This window comes from Taudactylus pleione, unplaced genomic scaffold (assembly GCF_031769625.1).
Source record: "Taudactylus pleione unplaced genomic scaffold, aTauple2 ptg000661l, whole genome shotgun sequence".
In the NCBI taxonomy this organism is placed as follows: Eukaryota; Metazoa; Chordata; class Amphibia; order Anura; family Myobatrachidae; genus Taudactylus; species Taudactylus pleione.
Window position 1 is genome coordinate 307,006 of NW_028285063.1, and position 19,613 is coordinate 326,618.

The window sequence follows — 19,613 nt, forward strand, 5'->3', positions numbered from 1 at the left end:
GTACAGAGAGGAGGAATATGGTGCAGGAGACTGTAACACAGTAGTAATAATACCAGTACTCAGCGCTGTACAGAGAGGAGGAATATGGTGCAGGAGACTGTAACACAGCAGTAATAATACCTGTACTCAGCGCTGTACAGAGATGAGGAATATGGTGCAGGAGACTGTAACACAGCAGTAATAATACCAGTACTCAGCGCTGTACAGAGAGGAGGAATATGGTGCAGGAGACTGTAACACAGCTGTAATAATACCAGTACTCAGCACTGTACAGAGAGGAGGAATATGGGGCAGGAGACTGTAACACAGCAGTAATAATACCAGTACTCAGCGCTGTACAGAGATGAGGAATATGGTGCAGGAGACTGTAACACAGCAGTAATAATACCAGTACTCAGCACTGTACAGAGAGGAGGAATATGGTGCAGGAGACTGTAACACAACAGTAATAATACCAGTACTCAGCACTGTACAGAGAGGAGGAATATGGGGCAGGAGACTGTAACACAGCAGTAATAATACCAGTACTCAGCGCTGTACAGAGATGAGGAATATGGTGCAGGAGACTGTAACACAGCAGTAATAATACCAGTACTCAGCACTGTACAGAGAGGAGGAATATGGTGCAGGAGACTGTAACACAGTAGTAATAATACCAGTACTCAGCGCTGTACAGAGAGGAGGAATATGGTGCAGGAGACTGTAACACAGCAGTAATAATACCTGTACTCAGCGCTGTACAGAGATGAGGAATATGGTGCAGGAGACTGTAACACAGCAGTAATAATACCAGTACTCAGCGCTGTACAGAGAGGAGGAATATGGTGCAGGAGACTGTAACACAGCTGTAATAATACCAGTACTCAGCACTGTACAGAGAGGAGGAATATGGGGCAGGAGACTGTAACACAGCAGTAATAATACCAGTACTCAGCGCTGTACAGAGATGAGGAATATGGTGCAGGAGACTGTAACACAGCAGTAATAATACCAGTACTCAGCACTGTACAGAGAGGAGGAATATGGTGCAGGAGACTGTAACACAACAGTAATAATACCAGTACTCAGCACTGTACAGAGTTGAGTACTCCATGGCCTGTGATATTGAGCGTGGTTCATGGTCCAGAAGTGTAAAACAAGCAAAGTGAAATCTAGAAATGAAGTTTTCTGGATGTGTCATTAAAGATTTCCAGCAGAATTGGAATCTCCCTCCCGCAGAGCTTTGCACTTTTAGCTGCACGGAGTGAACACTCTGCAGGGTTAAGTTGCAGAGAGAGGCAGGAAGTTTTGGGAGGGGGTTGGGATGAAAGATTTTCCCCTCTCAGTTGTATCTCTCTCTCCTCCCCCTCTCAGTCTAAGGATGCTGGTAGTGGTGGGCTGACCAAGGAGACCAGAGTCTGTGTATCCCGGGGCAGAGGGATAAAGTGGCAACATTTGTGGAGCTGGACCTAGGAGACCACGTGTGGTTCTGGAGCTGGTATTCTGTGGCTGAGAAGAGTGCCCAGGCTACCGTGGACTACTTTGTGGTTTGGGGATTATACTCAGAACTTCATGCCCTGGAACATGTTCATCATACACTACAGCTGGATGAGCATCTGAAGACCCTACGTATCTGATCATATACATCTGTATAGGTGATACAGGCCGCGGGACAGCTGGGACATCATCCTGGTATCTGATCATATACATCTGTATAGGTGATACAGGCCGCGGGACAGCTGGGACATCATCCTGGTATCTGATCATATACATCTGTATACGTGATACAGGGCCACGGTACAGCTGGGACATCACTCTGGTATCTGATCATATACATCTGTATACGTGATACAGGCCGCAGTACAGCTGGGACATCACCCTGGTATCGGATCATATACATCTGTATACGTGATACAGGCCGCGGTACAGCTGGGACATCACCCTGGTATCGGATCATATACATCTGTATATGTGATACAGGCCACGGTACAGCTGGGACATCACTCTGGTATCTGATCATATACATCTGTATACGTGATACAGGCCGCGGTACAGCTGGGACATCACCCTGGTATCTCACCACTGGACTGACATCTGGAGTTAGTGACGTTCGGGGAATCTATGTGAATTAGTAATTTGTCTGCGATTTATTGTTCATATTGAGAGTGATGATGGCGGATCTGAGATGGTACTTTGCCAGCTACTTTCTATACCTTACACTAGGTGGGAGCTACGCCACTAACTACCCTCCCCGCTATAACCTCTATACAGGAGGAACTGCCCCCCTAGGGCAAGTGATGACAGCGCAGGGGGTGACACAGGCACAGAACGGGGTTCGGGCTGCTACACGACACAGGTGGGTGACTCTGTAATTTGTGTGGTGTTATTCTGTTACTCTCCCTCCACAGTACCACTTCTTTGTGACGTGTAAGATCAATGTAAGCAGCATGTATCATACATGTAAGATCAATGTAAGCAGCATGTATCATACATGTAAGATCAATGTAAGCAGCATGTATCATACATGTAAGATCAATGTAAGCAGCATGTATCATACATGTAAGATCAATGTAAGCAGCATGTATCATACATGTAAGATCAATGTAAGCAGCATGTATCATACATGTAAGATCAATGTAAGCAGCATGTATCATACATGTAAGATCAATGTAAGCAGCATGTATCATACATGTAAGATCAATGTAAGCAGCATGTATCATACATGTAAGATCAATGTAAGCAGCATGTATCATACATGTAAGATCAATGTAAGCAGCATGTATCATACATGCAAGATCAATGTAAGCAGCATGTATCATACATGTAAGATCAATATAAGCAGCATGTATCATACATGCAAGATCAATGTAAGCAGCATGTATCATACATGTAAGATCAATGTAAGCAGCATGTATCATACATGTAAGATCAATGTAAGCAGCATGTATAATACATGTAAGATCAATATAAGCAGCATGTATCATACATGCAAGATCAATGTAAGCAGCATGTATCATACATGTAAGATCAATGTAAGCAGCATGTATCATACATATAAGATCAATGTAAGCAGCATGTATCATACATGTAAGATCAATGTAAGCAGCATGTATCATACATGTAAGATCAATGTAAGCAGCATGTATCATACATGTAAGATCAATGTAAGCAGCATGTATCACACATGTAAGATCAATGTAAGCAGCATGTATCACACGTGTAAGATCAATGTAAGCAGCATGTATCACACGTGTAAGATCAATGTAAGCAGCATGTATCACACGTGTAAGATCAATGTAAGCAGCATGTATCACACATGTAAGATCCATGCAAATAGCATGGCTCCCATGTCTATAATCAATAAAAAATGTCTTATATGCAAGATCAATCTGAATAGCATGTGTCCCACATGAAAGGGCAATGCATACAGTATGGTATGTGTCTCACATGTAAGAGCAATGTAAGTGACAGGCCAGCACAGACGGTGTAATGATTAGCGTTACTGCCTGACAGCACTGAGGTCATGGGTTCGATTCCCACTACGGTCCTAACTGTGTGGAGTTTGTATATTCTCCCTGTGCTTGCGTGGGTTTCCTCCCACACTCCAAAAATATACTGCTAGGTTAATTGGTTCCCAACAAAATGTGTGTGTGTGTGAGCATGTGATAGGGAATATAGAGTGTAAGCTCCACTGGGGCAGGGACTGATGAATGGCTAAATCTCTGTAAAACGCTGCGGAATATGTGCACTATATAAATAACTGGTAATAATAATAATGTAAGAGCAATGTATATTACATGTATCACATAGCAAAGTACATGCATACGTGTGGATATAGCTGCAGTTTCCAGGATCATCATTTGCACCTAGTACACACACACATAAGTGCACCCTTGTGATAATCACGAGTATGGGACGTGTACAGTACAACGTGTGCTTCCAGATACATACACACATAAGTGCACCCTGGTGATAATGATGAGTATGGGAAGTGTACAGTACAACGTGTGCTTCCAGATACATACACACATAAGTGCACCCTGGTGATAATGACGAGTATGGGACGTGTACAGTACAACGTGTGCTTCCAGATACATACACACATAAGTGCACCCTGGTGATAATGATGAGTATGGGACGTGTACAGTACAACGTGTGCTTCCAGATACATACACACATAAGTGCACCCTGGTGATAATGACGAGTATGGGACGTGTACAGTACAACGTGTGCTTCCAGATACATACACACATAAGAGCATCCTTGTGATAATGATGAGTATGGGACGTGTACAGTACAACGTGTGCTTCCAGATACATACACACATAAGAGCACCCTTGTGATAATCACGAGTATGGGACGTGTACAGTACGTGTGCTTCCAGATACATACACACACAAGTGCATCCTGGTGATAATCACGGGTATGGGGCGTGTACAGTACAACGTGTGCTTCCAGATACATACACACATAAATGCACCCTGGTGATAATGATGAGTATGGGAAGTGTACAGTACAACGTGTGCTTCCAGATACATACACACATAAGTGCACCCTGGTGATAATGACGAGTATGGGACGTGTACAGTACAACGTGTGCTTCCAGATACATACACACATAAGTGCACTCTGGTGATAATGATGAGTATGGGACGTGTACAGTACAACGTGTGCTTCCAGATACATACACACATAAGTGCACCCTGGTGATAATGACGAGTATGGGACGTGTACAGTACAACGTGTGCTTCCAGATACATACACACATAAGAGCATCCTTGTGATAATGATGAGTATGGGACGTGTACAGTACAACGTGTGCTTCCAGATACATACACACATAAGAGCACCCTTGTGATAATCACGAGTATGGGACGTGTACAGTACGTGTGCTTCCAGATACATACACACACAAGTGCATCCTGGTGATAATCACGGGTATGGGGCGTGTACAGTACAACGTGTGCTTCCAGATACATACACACATAAATGCACCCTGGTGATAATGACAAGTATGGGACGTGTACAGTACAACGTGTGCTTCCAGATACATACACACATAAGTGCACCCTGGTGATAATGACGAGTATGGGACGTGTACAGTACAACGTGTGCTTCCAGATACATACACACATAAGAGCACCCTTGTGATAATCACGAGTATGGGATGTGTACAGTACGTGTGCTTCCAGATACATACACACACAAGTGCATCCTGGTGATAATCACGGGTATGGGGCGTGTACAGTACAACGTGTGCTTCCAGATACATACACACATAAGTGCACCCTGGTGATAATGATGAGTATGGGACGTGTACAGTACAACGTGTGCTTCCAGATACATACACACATAAGAGCATCCTTGTGATAATCACGAGTATGGGGCGTGTACAGTACAATGTGTGCTTCCAGAAACATACACACATAAGTGCACCCTGGTGATAATGACGAGTATGGGGCGTGTACAGTACAACGTGTGCTTCCAGATACATATACACATAAGTGCACCCTGGTGATAATGACGAGTATGGGGCGTGTACAGTACGTGTGCTTCCAGATACATAAACACATAAGTGCATCCTTGTGATAATGATGAGTATGGGATGTGTACAGTACAACGTATGCTTCCAGATACATACACACATAAGTGCACCCTGGTGATAATGACGAGTATGGGACGTGTACAGTACAACGTGTGCTTCCAGATACATACACACATAAGTGCACCCTGGTGATAATGACGAGTATGGGACGTGTACAGTACAACGTGTGCTTCCAGATACATACACACATAAGAGCACCCTTGTGATAATCACGAGTATGGGACGTGTACAGTACGTGTGCTTCCAGATACATACACACACAAGTGCATCCTGGTGATAATCACGGGTATGGGGCGTGTACAGTACAACGTGTGCTTCCAGATACATACACACATAAGTGTACGCTGGTGATAATGACGAGTATGGGACGTGTACAGTACAACGTGTGCTTCCAGATACATACACACATAAGTGCACCCTGGTGATAATGATGAGTATGGGACGTGTACAGTACAACGTGTGCTTCCAGATACATACACACATAAGTGCACCCTGGTGATAATGATGAGTATGGGACGTGTACAGTACAACGTGTGCTTCCAGATACATACACACATAAGTGCACCCTGGTGATAATGATGAGTATGGGATGTGTACAGTACAACGTGTGCTTCCAGATACATACACACATAAGAGCATCCTTGTGATAATCACGAGTATGGGGCGTGTACAGTACAATGTGTGCTTCCAGAAACATACACACATAAGTGCACCCTGGTGATAATGACGAGTATGGGGCGTGTACAGTACAACGTGTGCTTCCAGATACATATACACATAAGTGCACCCTGGTGATAATCACGAGTATGGGACGTGTACAGTACAACGTGTGCTTCCAGATACACACACACATAAGAGCATCCTTGTGATAATCACGAGTATGGGGCGTGTACAGTACAACGTGTGCTTCCAGATACATAAACACATAAGTGCATCCTTGTGATAATGATGAGTATGGGATGTGTACAGTACAACGTATGCTTCCAGATACATACACACATAAGTGCACCCTGGTGATAATCACGAGTATGGGGCGTGTACAGTACAACGTGTGCTTCCAGATTCATACACACATAAGAGCATCCTTGTGATAATCACGAGTATGGGGCGTGTATAGTACAACGTGTGCTTCCAGATACATACACACATAAGTGCATCCTTGTGATAATGATGAGTATGGGATGTGTACAGTACAACGTGTGCTTCCAGATACATACACACATAAGTACACCCTGGTGATAATCACGAGTATGGGACGTGTACAGTACATGTGCTTCCAGATACATGCACACATAAGTGCACCCTGGTGATAATGATGAGTATGGGGCGTGTATAGTACAACGTGTGCTTCCAGATACATACACACATAAGTGCATCCTTGTGATAATGATGAGTATGGGATGTGTACAGTACAACGTGTGCTTCCAGATACATACACACATAAGTGCACCCTGGTGATAATCACGAGTATGGGGCGTGTATAGTACAATGTGTGCATCCAGATACATACACACATAAGTGCACCCTGGTGATAATCACGAGTATGGGGCGTGTACAGTACAACGTGTGCTTCCAGATACATACACACATAAGTGCACCCTGGTGATAATCACGAGTATGGGACGTGTACAGTATGTGTGCTTCCAGATACATACACACATAAGAGCACACTTGTGATAATCACGAGTATGGGACGTGTACAGTACGTGTGCTTCCAGATACATACACACACAAGTGCATCCTGGTGATAATCATGGGTATGGGGCGTGTACAGTACAACGTGTGCTTCCAGATACATACACACATAAGAGCACCCTGGTTATAATCACGAGTATGGGGCGTGTACAGTACAACGTGTGCTTCCAGATACATACACACATAAATGCACCCTGGTGATAATGACAAGTATCGGGCGTGTACAGTACAGCGTGTGCTTCCAGATACATACACACATAAGTACACCCTGGTTATAATCACGAGTATGGGACGTGTACAGTACGTGTGCTTCCAGATACATGCACACACAAGTGCACCCTGGTGATAATGATGAGTATGGGACGTGTACAGTACAACGTGTGCTTCCAGATACATACACACATAAGTGCACCCTGGTGATAATGACGAGTATGGGGCGTGTACAGTACAACGTGTGCTTCCAGATACATATACACATAAGTGCACCCTGGTGATAATGATGAGTATGGGACGTGTACAGTACAACGTGTGCTTCCAGATACATACAGACACAAGTGCACCCTGGTGATAATGATGAGTATGGGGCGTGTACAGTACAACGTGTGCTTCCAGATACATATACACATAAGTGCACCCTGGTGATAATCACGAGTATGGGGCATGTACAGTACAACGTGTGCTTCTAGATACATACACACACAAGTGCACCCTGGTGATAATGATGAGTATGGGGCGTGTACAGTACAACGTGTGCTTCCAGATACATATACACATAAGTGCACCCTGGTGATAATCACGAGTATGGGACGTATACAGTACGTGTGCTTCCAGAATATACATACACACACAAGTGCACCCTGGTGATAATGATGAGTATGGGACGTGTACAGTACAATGTGTGCTTCCAGATACATACACGCATAAGTGCACCCTGGTGATAATGACGAGTATGGGGCGTGTACAGTACAACGTGTGCTTCCAGATACATATACACATAAGTGCACCCTGGTGATAATGACGAGTATGGGGCGTGTACAGTACAACGTGTGCTTCCAGATACATATACAATTATACACATAAGTGCACCCTGGTGATAATCACGAGTATGGGACGTGTACAGTACGTGTGCTTCCAGATACATATACACATAAGTGCACCCTGGTGATAATCACGAGTATGGGACGTGTACAGTACGTGTGCTTCCAGATACATATACACATAAGTGCACCCTGGTGATAATCACGAGTATGGGGCGTGTACAGTACAGTGTGCTTCCAGATACATACACACATAAGTGCACCCTGGTGATAATCACGAGTATGGGGCGTGTACAGTACAGTGTGCGCTTCCAGATACATACACACATAAACCAAGCACGCAATGCAGGAGCATTTACTACCCATTCACATCTGCACCAGGCCCAAAGTGTATCCATTATATGATCTGTATATGTCCAGCTCCACACATTATATGTACAGGGTGGGTATGGGACCCCCGCCATCATGATGCCAACACTAAAAGGTGAGTTCCCTATCGCTAACCCCTCCCCGGTGCCTAACCCTTACCTCTCCCTCCCCGCACCCTAATGATAGGGCACAGTACTGTGTATATTATTATGAGGGTACAGTACTGTGTATATTATTATATATACAGTACTGTGCCCTTAGAATAATATACAGTACTGTGCCCTTAGAATAATATACAGTACTGTGCCCTTAGAATAATATGTACATTATGCAGTCGGGATGTCGACTGTCTATTCTCAGCAAGTGTCTAATGACAGGCATCAAAATCCCTATACCTGTCATTAGACCGACACCGGGAGCCAGACACATGGCATACCAATCGACGGTGCACCGAGGGTGGGGGGGAGGTGTTTAGGTTAGGGGCTGAGGGAGGGGAGACTTATGGTTAGGCACCCCCCGGGGGGTTAGGTTTACGCTAGGGGAAGGGGGAGGTTAAGGTTAGGCTAGGGGAAGGGAGCGAGGTTAGGGTTAGGCTGTGGGTAAAGCGGGGGTTAGGGTTAGGCTGTGGGTAAGGCGGGGGTTAGGGTTAGGCTGTGGGTAAGGCGGGGGTTAGGGTTAGGCTAGGGGAAGGGTTAGGGTTAGGCTGTGGGTAAGGCGGGGGTTAGGGTTAGGCTAAGGGAAGGGGGGGTTAATGTTAGGCTAGGGGAAGGGGGGGTTAGGGTTAGGCTGTGGGTAAGGTGAGGTTAGGGTTAGGCTAGGGGAAGGGGGGGATTAGGGTTAGGATGTGGGTAAGGCGGGGGTTAGGCTGTGGGTAAGGCGGGGGTTAGGGTTAGGCTGTGGGTAAGGCGGGGGTTAGGGTTAGGATAGGGGAAGGGGGGGTTTGGCTGTGGGGAAGGGGGGGGTTAGGTTTAGGATAGGGGAAGGGGGGGTTAGGGTTAAGCTAGGGGAAGGGGGATTAGGGTTAGGCTGTGGGTAAGGTGGGGGTTAGGCTTTGGGTAAGGGGAAGGGGGGGTTAGGTTTAGTATAGGGGAAGGGGGGTTAGGGTTAGGCTGTGGGTAAGGGGAAGGGGGGGTTAGGTTTAGGATAGGGGAAGGGGGGTTAGGGTTAAGCTGTGGGTAAGGCGGGGGTTAGTGTTAAGCTCCCCCGGGGGAGGTTAGGGTTAGGATTAGACTTAACTTCTGCACAGTACTATGTATTATATTACATACAGTGCTATATATATATATATACACATACACAGGGAAGCTGCGTGTCACATATTACTCAGACATACATATTGACACCGTGTCCCCTAACATGCCAGCGCACCCCCTATTGTCCACTGTATAATGCAACCTGGGGCCGGGGCCGGGGCCTGTAATATACATAGGGAAGCTGCGTGTCACATGTGACTTTAATATGCATAGAGACACCGTGTCCCCTTACATGCCAGCGCACCCTTTATTGCCCTCTGTATAATGCAGCCTCGGTCTGTAATATATATATTAGGAAGCTGCGTGTCACATGTGACTCAAACATACATAGAAACACGCGTGTCCCCTTACATGCCAGCGCACCCCTTATTGCCCACTGTATAATGCAGCCTCGGTCTGTAATATAAGTACTGGGAAGTTGCGTGTTACATATGACTCACTCACATAGAGATGCCTGTGTTCACTAATGCAGTAATATCCCCTTTTGCAGATACCCACATTCTGCCACTAGAGAAAAGACATTAACACCAGGCGGCACCTGCACCCCCCCCACCCGGGACAACCTTGTAGGTTATTGAAAGATTGGAGCAGTTTTGTGGTAGGTATCAGGGAGTGGTGGCAGAAACGCTGCGTTTCCGTATGCAGTAAATATGCCACCAGTGTCTCTGTTCCTGCGAGCATTCTGTGCAATCATAGGGTCTACAATCACCGCTGCGTATTTGTGCTCAGTGGCATGGATCTATGAGGCCACCAATAGGCATTCAGTACAATTCCATGTGGCCGTGGCATTACCATATATTAGCTGTCTGCCACAGCCACAGCATTAGTCCCCTGACGCTGCATCCCCAGGTACTACAACAGCCGCTGCCATAGCATTAGTGTCCCCTGATGCTGCATCCCCAGGTACTATGACAGCCGCTGCCACAGCATTAGTGTCCCCTGACGCTGCATCCCCAGGTACTATGACAGCCGCTGCCACAGCATTAGTGTCCCCTGATGCTGCATCCCCAGGTACTATGACAGCCGCTGCCATAGCATTAGTGTACCCTGATGCTGCATCCCCAGGTACAACAACAGCCGCTGCCATAGCATTAGTGTCCCCTGACGCTGCATCCCTAGGTACTACGACAGCCGCTGCCATAGCATTAGTGTCCCCTGATGCTGCATCCCCAGGTACTATGACAGCCGCTGCCACAGCATTAGTGTCCCCTGACGCTGCATCCCCAGGTACTATGACAGCCGCTGCCACAGCATTAGTGTCCCCTGACGCTGCATCCCCAGGTACTATGACAGCCGCTGCCATAGCATTAGTGTACCCTGATGCTGCATCCCCAGGTACAACAACAGCCGCTGCCATAGCATTAGTGTCCCCTGACGCTGCATCCCTAGGTACTACGACAGCCACTGCCATAGCATTAGTGTCCCCTGACGCTGCATCCCCAGGTACTACGACAGCCGCTGCCATAGCATTAGTGTCCCCTGACGCTGCATCCCCAGGTACTATGACAGCCACTGCCATAGCATTAGTGTACCCTGATGCTGCATCCCCAGGTACAACAACAGCCGCTGCCATAGCATTAGTGTCCCCTGATGCTGCATCCCCAGGTACTACGACAGCCACTGCCATAGCATTAGTGTCCCCTGACACTGCATCCCCAGGTACTACGACAGCCGCTGCCATAGCATTAGTGTCCCCTGATGCTGCATCCCCAGGTACTACGACAGCCGCTGCCATAGCATTAGTGTCCCCTGACGCTGCATCCCCAGGTACTACGACAGCCGCTGCCATAGCATTAGTGTCCCCTGACGCTGCATCCCCAGGTACTATGACAGCCACTGCCATAGCATGTGTCCCCTGATGCTGCATCCCCAGGTACTATGACAGACGCTGCCATAGCATTAGTGTCCCCTGACGCTGCATCCCCAGGTACTACGACAGCCGCTGCCATAGCATTAGTGTACCCTGATGCTGCATCCCCAGGTACTATGACAGCCGCTGCCATAGCATTAGTGTCCCCTGATGCTGCATCCCCAGGTACTATGACAGCTGCTGCCATAGCATTAGTGTCCCCTGACGCTGCATCCACAGGTACTATGACAGCCGCTGCCATAGCATGTGTCCCCTGACGCTGCATCCCCAGGTACTATGACAGCTGCTGCCATAGCATTAGTGTCCCCTGATGCTGCATCCCCAGGTACTATGACAGCCGCTGCCATAGCATTAGTGTCCCCTGAGGCTGCATCCCCAGGTACTATGACAGCCGCTGCCATAGCATTAGTGTCCCCTGATGCTGCATCCCCAGGTACTATGACAGCCACTGCCAGAGCATGTGTCCCCTGACACTGCATCCCCAGGTACTATGACAGCTGCTGCCACAGCATTAGTGTCCCCTGATGCTGCATCCCCAGGTACTATGACAGCCACTGCCACAGCATTAGTGTCCCCTGACACTGCATCCCCAGGTACTATGACAGCCACTGCCACAGCACTAGTGTCCCCTGACGCTGCATCCCCAGGTACTATGACAGCCGCTGCCACAGCATTAGTGTCCCCTGACGCTGCATCCCCAGGTACTACGACAGCCGCTGCCATAGCATGTGTCCCCTGATGCTGCATCCCCAGGTACTATGACAGCCGCTGCCATGGCATTAGTGTCCCCTGATGCTGCATCCCTAGGTACTGCGACAGCCGCTGCCATAGCATTAGTGTCCCCTGATGCTGCATCCCCAGGTACTATGACAGCCGCTGCCATAGCATGTGTCCCCTGATGCTGCATCCCCAGGTACTATGACAGCCGCTGCCATAGCATGTGTCCCCTGATGCTACATCCCCAGATACTATGACAGCTACTGCCATAGCATTAGTTTCCCCTGACGCTGCATCCCCAGGTACTATGACAGCCGCTGCCACAGCATTAGTGTCCCCTGACGCTGCATCCCCAGGTACTATGACAGCCACTGCCATAGCATTAGTGTCCCCTGATGCTGCATCCCCAGGTACTATGACAGCTGCTGCCATAGCATTAGTGTCCCCTGATGCTGCATCCCCAGGTACTAGGCCACAGTGTGCTGTACTGTACTTCTATATTATACAAACTTTATCCTTTTTGGATTTGTAAATGGGGGATGAATGGACACTAGATTGTAAGCTTTGGAGAGCAAGGCCCTCTGACAATCCTGATAAATGGCGCTGTACATGAAATGCTCCTCAGATATGCTCCTGTCAGTGCAGATATTGTAACTAGTAATATTAGGGTATGAAAGTTATTACACAGGAACATTTTGTGGCTTCTCATTTAATGCTCAGGCCTTATTTATGTTGCCCCTTTACAACCCCCGGAGGTGCCATGTGATATCCCAGGCTGCGCACAGGTGGGGGGGGCACTGTATCACTGACTAATCCATTTATCTGCTACTGCCCCTCATTAGTGACAGTGTGACCCTGCTATGAAGAGGATATTGTCCATTGCTCTTTCATCTCAGTGGTGGCTGTGTATAGCCGTAATCCCTCCGCACTTCACACTTCTGTGCTTTACAGGGTAGTAGCACAGTACAAGCTCGCCACCTGCTGTTATATTCTGCTAACTGCAATACCCTAATAGTGAAAGATGGTGAAACTTGTTTCTACACTCTGGAGTCATTGGGGGAGATTCAGACCTGGACTCAACATAGCGCACTCTCCCAGCCGTCAGGGGCAAGGTCTGCAAATTCTGCAATCGCACGGCAAGGCTTGAGGACGCCCTCTGTGTCTTAGAGAGCGCGGCAGAGCGCACGCATGCCATCCTATAGGCGCCCCCTTTTTTCGTTATCTCCAGGAAGTGTATGTAATATCAGTAACATTGAGAGCCATCGGAGCTACTCATAGCCCTTGAGGTAGCCCCTACCCTGCTGCAAGCACTGTGATCACTGCAGGCTGAAATACGACCAAGTGACGTGTACAATGACGCCTCCATGCTAATTCTGCACACCCATGAAACGCCGTTAGAACACACAGGCACGCCTGCGTTCACACATCCACACCCTCGTTTACATAGACCTTCCCCTGAAACCACCCACAAATGGTACTGTCACTCAAAGTAGAGCTCAGTCTGTGTACTTCGAGCATCTGATTCCCGATTGCTTAAGCTGCATACACACACAACGATTTTTTTAATGATTATCGTTAAACGATATCGTTTAATGATAATTGATGGCAAAAATCGTTCACTTTCTGAGTCAAACGATGAACGATTATCGTTCATGCGCGTTCACGTTTGTAGTTTGTCGTTTGTAGTTTGTCGTTCAGTCAGACTTGTCAACTCAACGATTTTCATTAAGGGAATATGCAAAAATCGTTTGTAGTTCATAAAAATCGTTCATGACATTTAGTAAATGAACAACTTTAGTAAACGATTTTAGTAAATTTTTTCAAGGGAATAAATCGTTTATTCAAATCGTTCATTAAAAAAATCGTTGTGTGTGTGCAGCTTTAGTCTGGCTTGCGCACTACAGATTATATGCATGCGCAGATTGCGATAATTGGCCAGCTATGAGCGAACGCTGCATTACGTCCGTGTCTGAATGAGCTCTATTGTCCTCACTCTGAACTCACAGTAGAGAAGAAAGTTGTATTACTCTTCACACAATGACTTGTACCAATTAGTGTTAGGGTCAACTTTATTTATTAACAGTGATGATCATTTAGGGGCCTATTCATCAACACTAAAATAAAATTTTTAAGGACATTTTCCTTAATTAAATGTTATTTTCGTATTCATGACGACACTTCGCACAGGAGATAACACTGATATCTCCTTGCTAAGTCCCCCTGCGTTCATTTCCACACTCCCCATACATTATTATGGGTACATTAGTACATTAGTACATTAGTACATTATTATGGGTTCATTAGTATTAGTACATTAGTATGGAGAAATTAGTACATTAGTACATTAGTATTAGTACATTAGTATGGAGAAATTAGTACATTAGTACATTGATTCATTAGTACATTAGTATTAGTACATTAGTACATTAGTACATTGATACATTAGTATGGGGATATTAGTACATTAGTACATTAGTACATTATTATGGGTTCATTAGTATTAGTACATTAGTATGGAGAAATTAGTACATTAGTACATTAGTATTAGTACATTAGTATGGAGAAATTAGTACATTAGTACATTGATTCATTAGTACATTAGTATTAGTACATTAGTACATTAGTACATTGATACATTAGTATGGGGATATTAGTACATTATTATGGGTACATTAGTACATTGATACATTGGTACATTAGTATGGGTACATTAGTACATTATTATGGGTACATTAGTACATTGATACATTGGTACATTAGTATGGGTACATTAGTACATTAGTATGGGGATATTAGTACACTAGTACATTAGTACAATAATACATTAGTACATTAGTATGGAGAAATTAGTACATTAGTATGGGGATATTAGTACATTAGTATAGGGATATTAGTACATTAGTATGGGGATATTAGTACATTAGTATGGGGATATTAGTACATTAGTATAGGGATATTAGTACATTAGTATGGGGATATTAGTACATTAGTATGGGGATATTAGTACATTAGTACATTGATACATTAGTACATTAGTATGGGTACATTAGTATGGGGATATTAGTACATTAGTACATTGATACATTAGTACATTAGAATGGGTACATTAGTACATTAGTATGGAGATATTAGTATATTAGTATGAGCACATTAATATGGGGATATTAGTACATTAGTATGGGTACATTAGGACATTAGTACATTGATACATTAGTACATTAGTATGGGTACATTAGTACATTAGTACATTGATACATTAGTACATTAGTATGGGTATATTAGTACATTAGTACATTGATACATTAGTACATTAGTATGGGTACATTAGTACATTATTATGGGTACATTAGTACATTGATACATTGGTACATTAGTATGGGTACATTAGTACATAATTATGGGTACATTAGAACATTGATACATTGGTACATTAGTATGGGTACATTAGTACATTAGTATGGGGATATTAGTACACTAGTACATTAGTACAATAATACATTAGTACATTAGTATGGAGAAATTAGTACATTAGTATGGGGATATTAGTACATTAGTATGGGGATATTAGTACATTAGTACATTGATACATTAGTACATTAGTATGGGTACATTAGTACATTATTATGGGTACATTAGTACATTGATACATTGGTACATTAGTATGGGTACATTAGTACATTATTATGGGTACATTAGTACATTGGTACATTAGTATGGGTACATTAGTACATTATTATGGGTACATTAGTACATTGATACATTGGTACATTAGTATGGGTACATTAGTACATTAGTATGGGGATATTAGTACACTAGTACATTAGTACAATAATACATTAGTACATTAGTATGGAGAAATTAGTACATTAGTATGGGGATATTAGTACATTAGTATAGGGATATTAGTACATTAGTATGGGGATATTAGTACATTAGTATAGGGATATTAGTACATTAGTATGGGGATATTAGTACATTAGTATGGGGATATTAGTACATTAGTACATTGATACATTAGTACATTAGTATGGGTACATTAGTATGGGAATATTAGTACATTAGTACATTGATACATTAGTACATTAGAATGGGTACATTAGTACATTAGTATGGAGATATTAGTATATTAGTATGAGCACATTAATATGGGGATATTAGTACATTAGTATGGGTACATTAGGACATTAGTACATTGATACATTAGTACATTAGTATGGGTACATTAGTACATTAGTACATTGATACATTAGTACATTAGTATGGATACATTAGTACATTAGTACATTAGTATGGGTACATTAGTACATTAGTACATTGATACATTAGTACATTAGTATGGGTACATTAGTACATTATTATGGGTACATTAGTACATTGATACATTGGTACATTAGTATGGGTACATTAGTACATTATTATGGGTACATTAGTACATTGATACATTGGTACATTAGTATGGGTACATTAGTACATTATTATGGGTACATTAGTACATTGATACATTGGTACATTAGTATGGGTACATTAGTACATTAGTATGGGGATATTAGTACATTAGTATGGGGATATTAGTATGGGTACATTAGTATGGGGATATTAGTACATTAGTATGGGGATATTAGTACATTAGTATGGGGATATTAGTACATTAGTACATTGATACATTAGTACATTAGTATGGGTACATTAGTATGGGGATATTAGTACATTAGTACATTGATACATTAGTACATTAGAATGGGTACATTAGTACATTAGTATGGAGATATTAGTATATTAGTATGAGCACATTAATATGGGGATATTAGTACATTAGTATGGGTACATTAGGACATTAGTACATTGATACATTAGTACATTAGTATGGGTACATTAGTACATTAATACATTAGTACATTAGTATGGATACATTAGTACATTAGTACATTAGTATGGGTACATTAGTACATTAGTACATTAGTATGGGGATATTAGTACATTAGTATGGGTACATTAGTACATTAGTATGGGTACATTAGTACATTAGTACATTAGTATGGGGATATTAGTACATTAGTATGGGTACAGTAGTACATTAGTACATTGATACATTAGTACATTAGTATGGGTACATTAGTGCATTAGTACATTAGTATGGGGATATTAGTACATTAGTATGGGTACATTAGTACATTGATACATTAGTACATTAGTATGGATACATTAGTACATTAGTACATTAGTATGGGTACATTAGTACATTAGTATGGGGATATTAGTACATTAGTATGGGTACATTAGTACATTAGTATGGGTACATTAGTACATTAGTACATTAGTACATTAGTATGGGGATATTAGTACATTAGTACATTAGTATGGGTACAGTAGTACATTAGTACATTAGTATGGGGATATTAGTACATTAGTACATTAGTATGGGTACAGTAGTACATTAGTACATTAGTACATTGATACATTAGTACATTAGTATGGGTACATTAGTGCATTAGTACATTAGTACATTAGTATGGGGATATTAGTACATTAGTATGGGTACATTAGTACATTGATACATTAGTACATTAGTATGGGTACATTAGTACATTAGTATGGGTACATTAGTACATTAGTATGGGTACATTAGTATGGGTACATTAGTACATTAGTATGGGTACATTAGTACATTGATACATTAGTACATTAGTATGGTGGTACATTAGTACATTAGTATGGGTACATTAGTACATTGATACATTAGTACATTAGTATGGGTACATTAGTACATTAGTATGGGTACATTAGTATGGGTACATTAGTACATTAGTATGGGGGTACATTAGTATGGGTACAATAGTATGGGGGTACATTAGTATGGGTACATTAGTACATTAGTACATTGATACATTAGTACATTAGTACATTGATACAATAGTACATTGATACATTAGTACATTAGTACATTGATACATTAGTACATTAGTACATTAGTATGGGTACATTAGTACATTAGTATGGGGGTACATTAGTATGGGTACATTAGTATGGGGGTACATTAGTATGGGTACATTAGTATGGGGGTACATTAGTATGGGGGCACATTAGTATGGGTACATTAGTACATTAGTATGGGTACATTAGTATGGGTGTACATTAGTATGGGTACATTAGTATGGGGGTACATTAGCATGGGTACATTAGTATGGGGGTACATTAGTATGGGGGTACATTAGTAAGGGGGTACATTAGTATGGGTACATTAGTACATTAGTATGGGTACATTAGTACATTGATACATTAGTACATTAGTATGGGGGTACATTAGTACATTGATACATTAGTACATTAGTATGGGTACATTAGTATGGGTACATTAGTATGGGTACATTAGAACATTAGTATGGGGGTACATTAGTATGGGTACATTAGTATGGGGGTACATTAGTATGGGTACATTAGTATGGGGGTACATTAGTACATTAGTATGGGTACATTAGTATGGGGGTACATTAGTATGGGTACATTAGTATGAGGGTACATTAGTATTGTGGTACATTAGTATGGGTACATTAGTAAATTAGTATGAGTACATTAGTACATTAGTATGGGGATATTAGTACATTAGTACATTAGTACATTAGTATGGGGATATTAGTACATTAGTACATTAGTATGAGTACATTAATACATTAGTACATTGATACATTAGTACATTAGTATGGGTACATTAATATGGGGATATTAGTACATTAGTACATTAGTATGAGTACATTAGTACATTAGTACATTGATACATTAGTATGGGGTTCATTTGTATGGGGGTACATTAGTATGGGTACATTAGTACATTAGTATGGGGATATTAGTACATTAGTACATTAGTATGGGGATATTAGTACATTAGTACATTAGTATGAGTACATTAGTACATTAGTACATTAGTATGAGGATATTAGTACATTAGTACATTAGTATGAGTACATTAGTACATTAGTACATTGATACATTAGTACATTAGTATGGGTACATTAATATGGGGATATTAGTTCATTAGTATGAGTACATTAGTACATTAGTACATTGATACATTAGTATGGGTACATTAGTAT

The 19,613-nt window shown here is 42.8% G+C and overlaps 1 protein-coding gene across 2 annotated transcripts in view; it reads left to right on the forward strand.

The window, feature by feature from the left end:
* Nucleotides 1–1,370: 1,370 nt before the first annotated feature.
* Nucleotides 1,371–19,613, forward strand: part of EMILIN1 (elastin microfibril interfacer 1) — a 495,028-nt gene continuing 476,785 nt past the window's right edge. For both annotated transcript variants that reach the window (XM_088455577.1, XM_088455578.1), the window contains exon 1: nt 1,371–2,335. In XM_088455577.1, the coding sequence (XP_088311703.1) occupies nt 2,148–2,335 (188 nt within the window). In that variant the 5' untranslated portion in view covers nt 1,371–2,147. The remainder of the gene's footprint in view (nt 2,336–19,613) is intronic.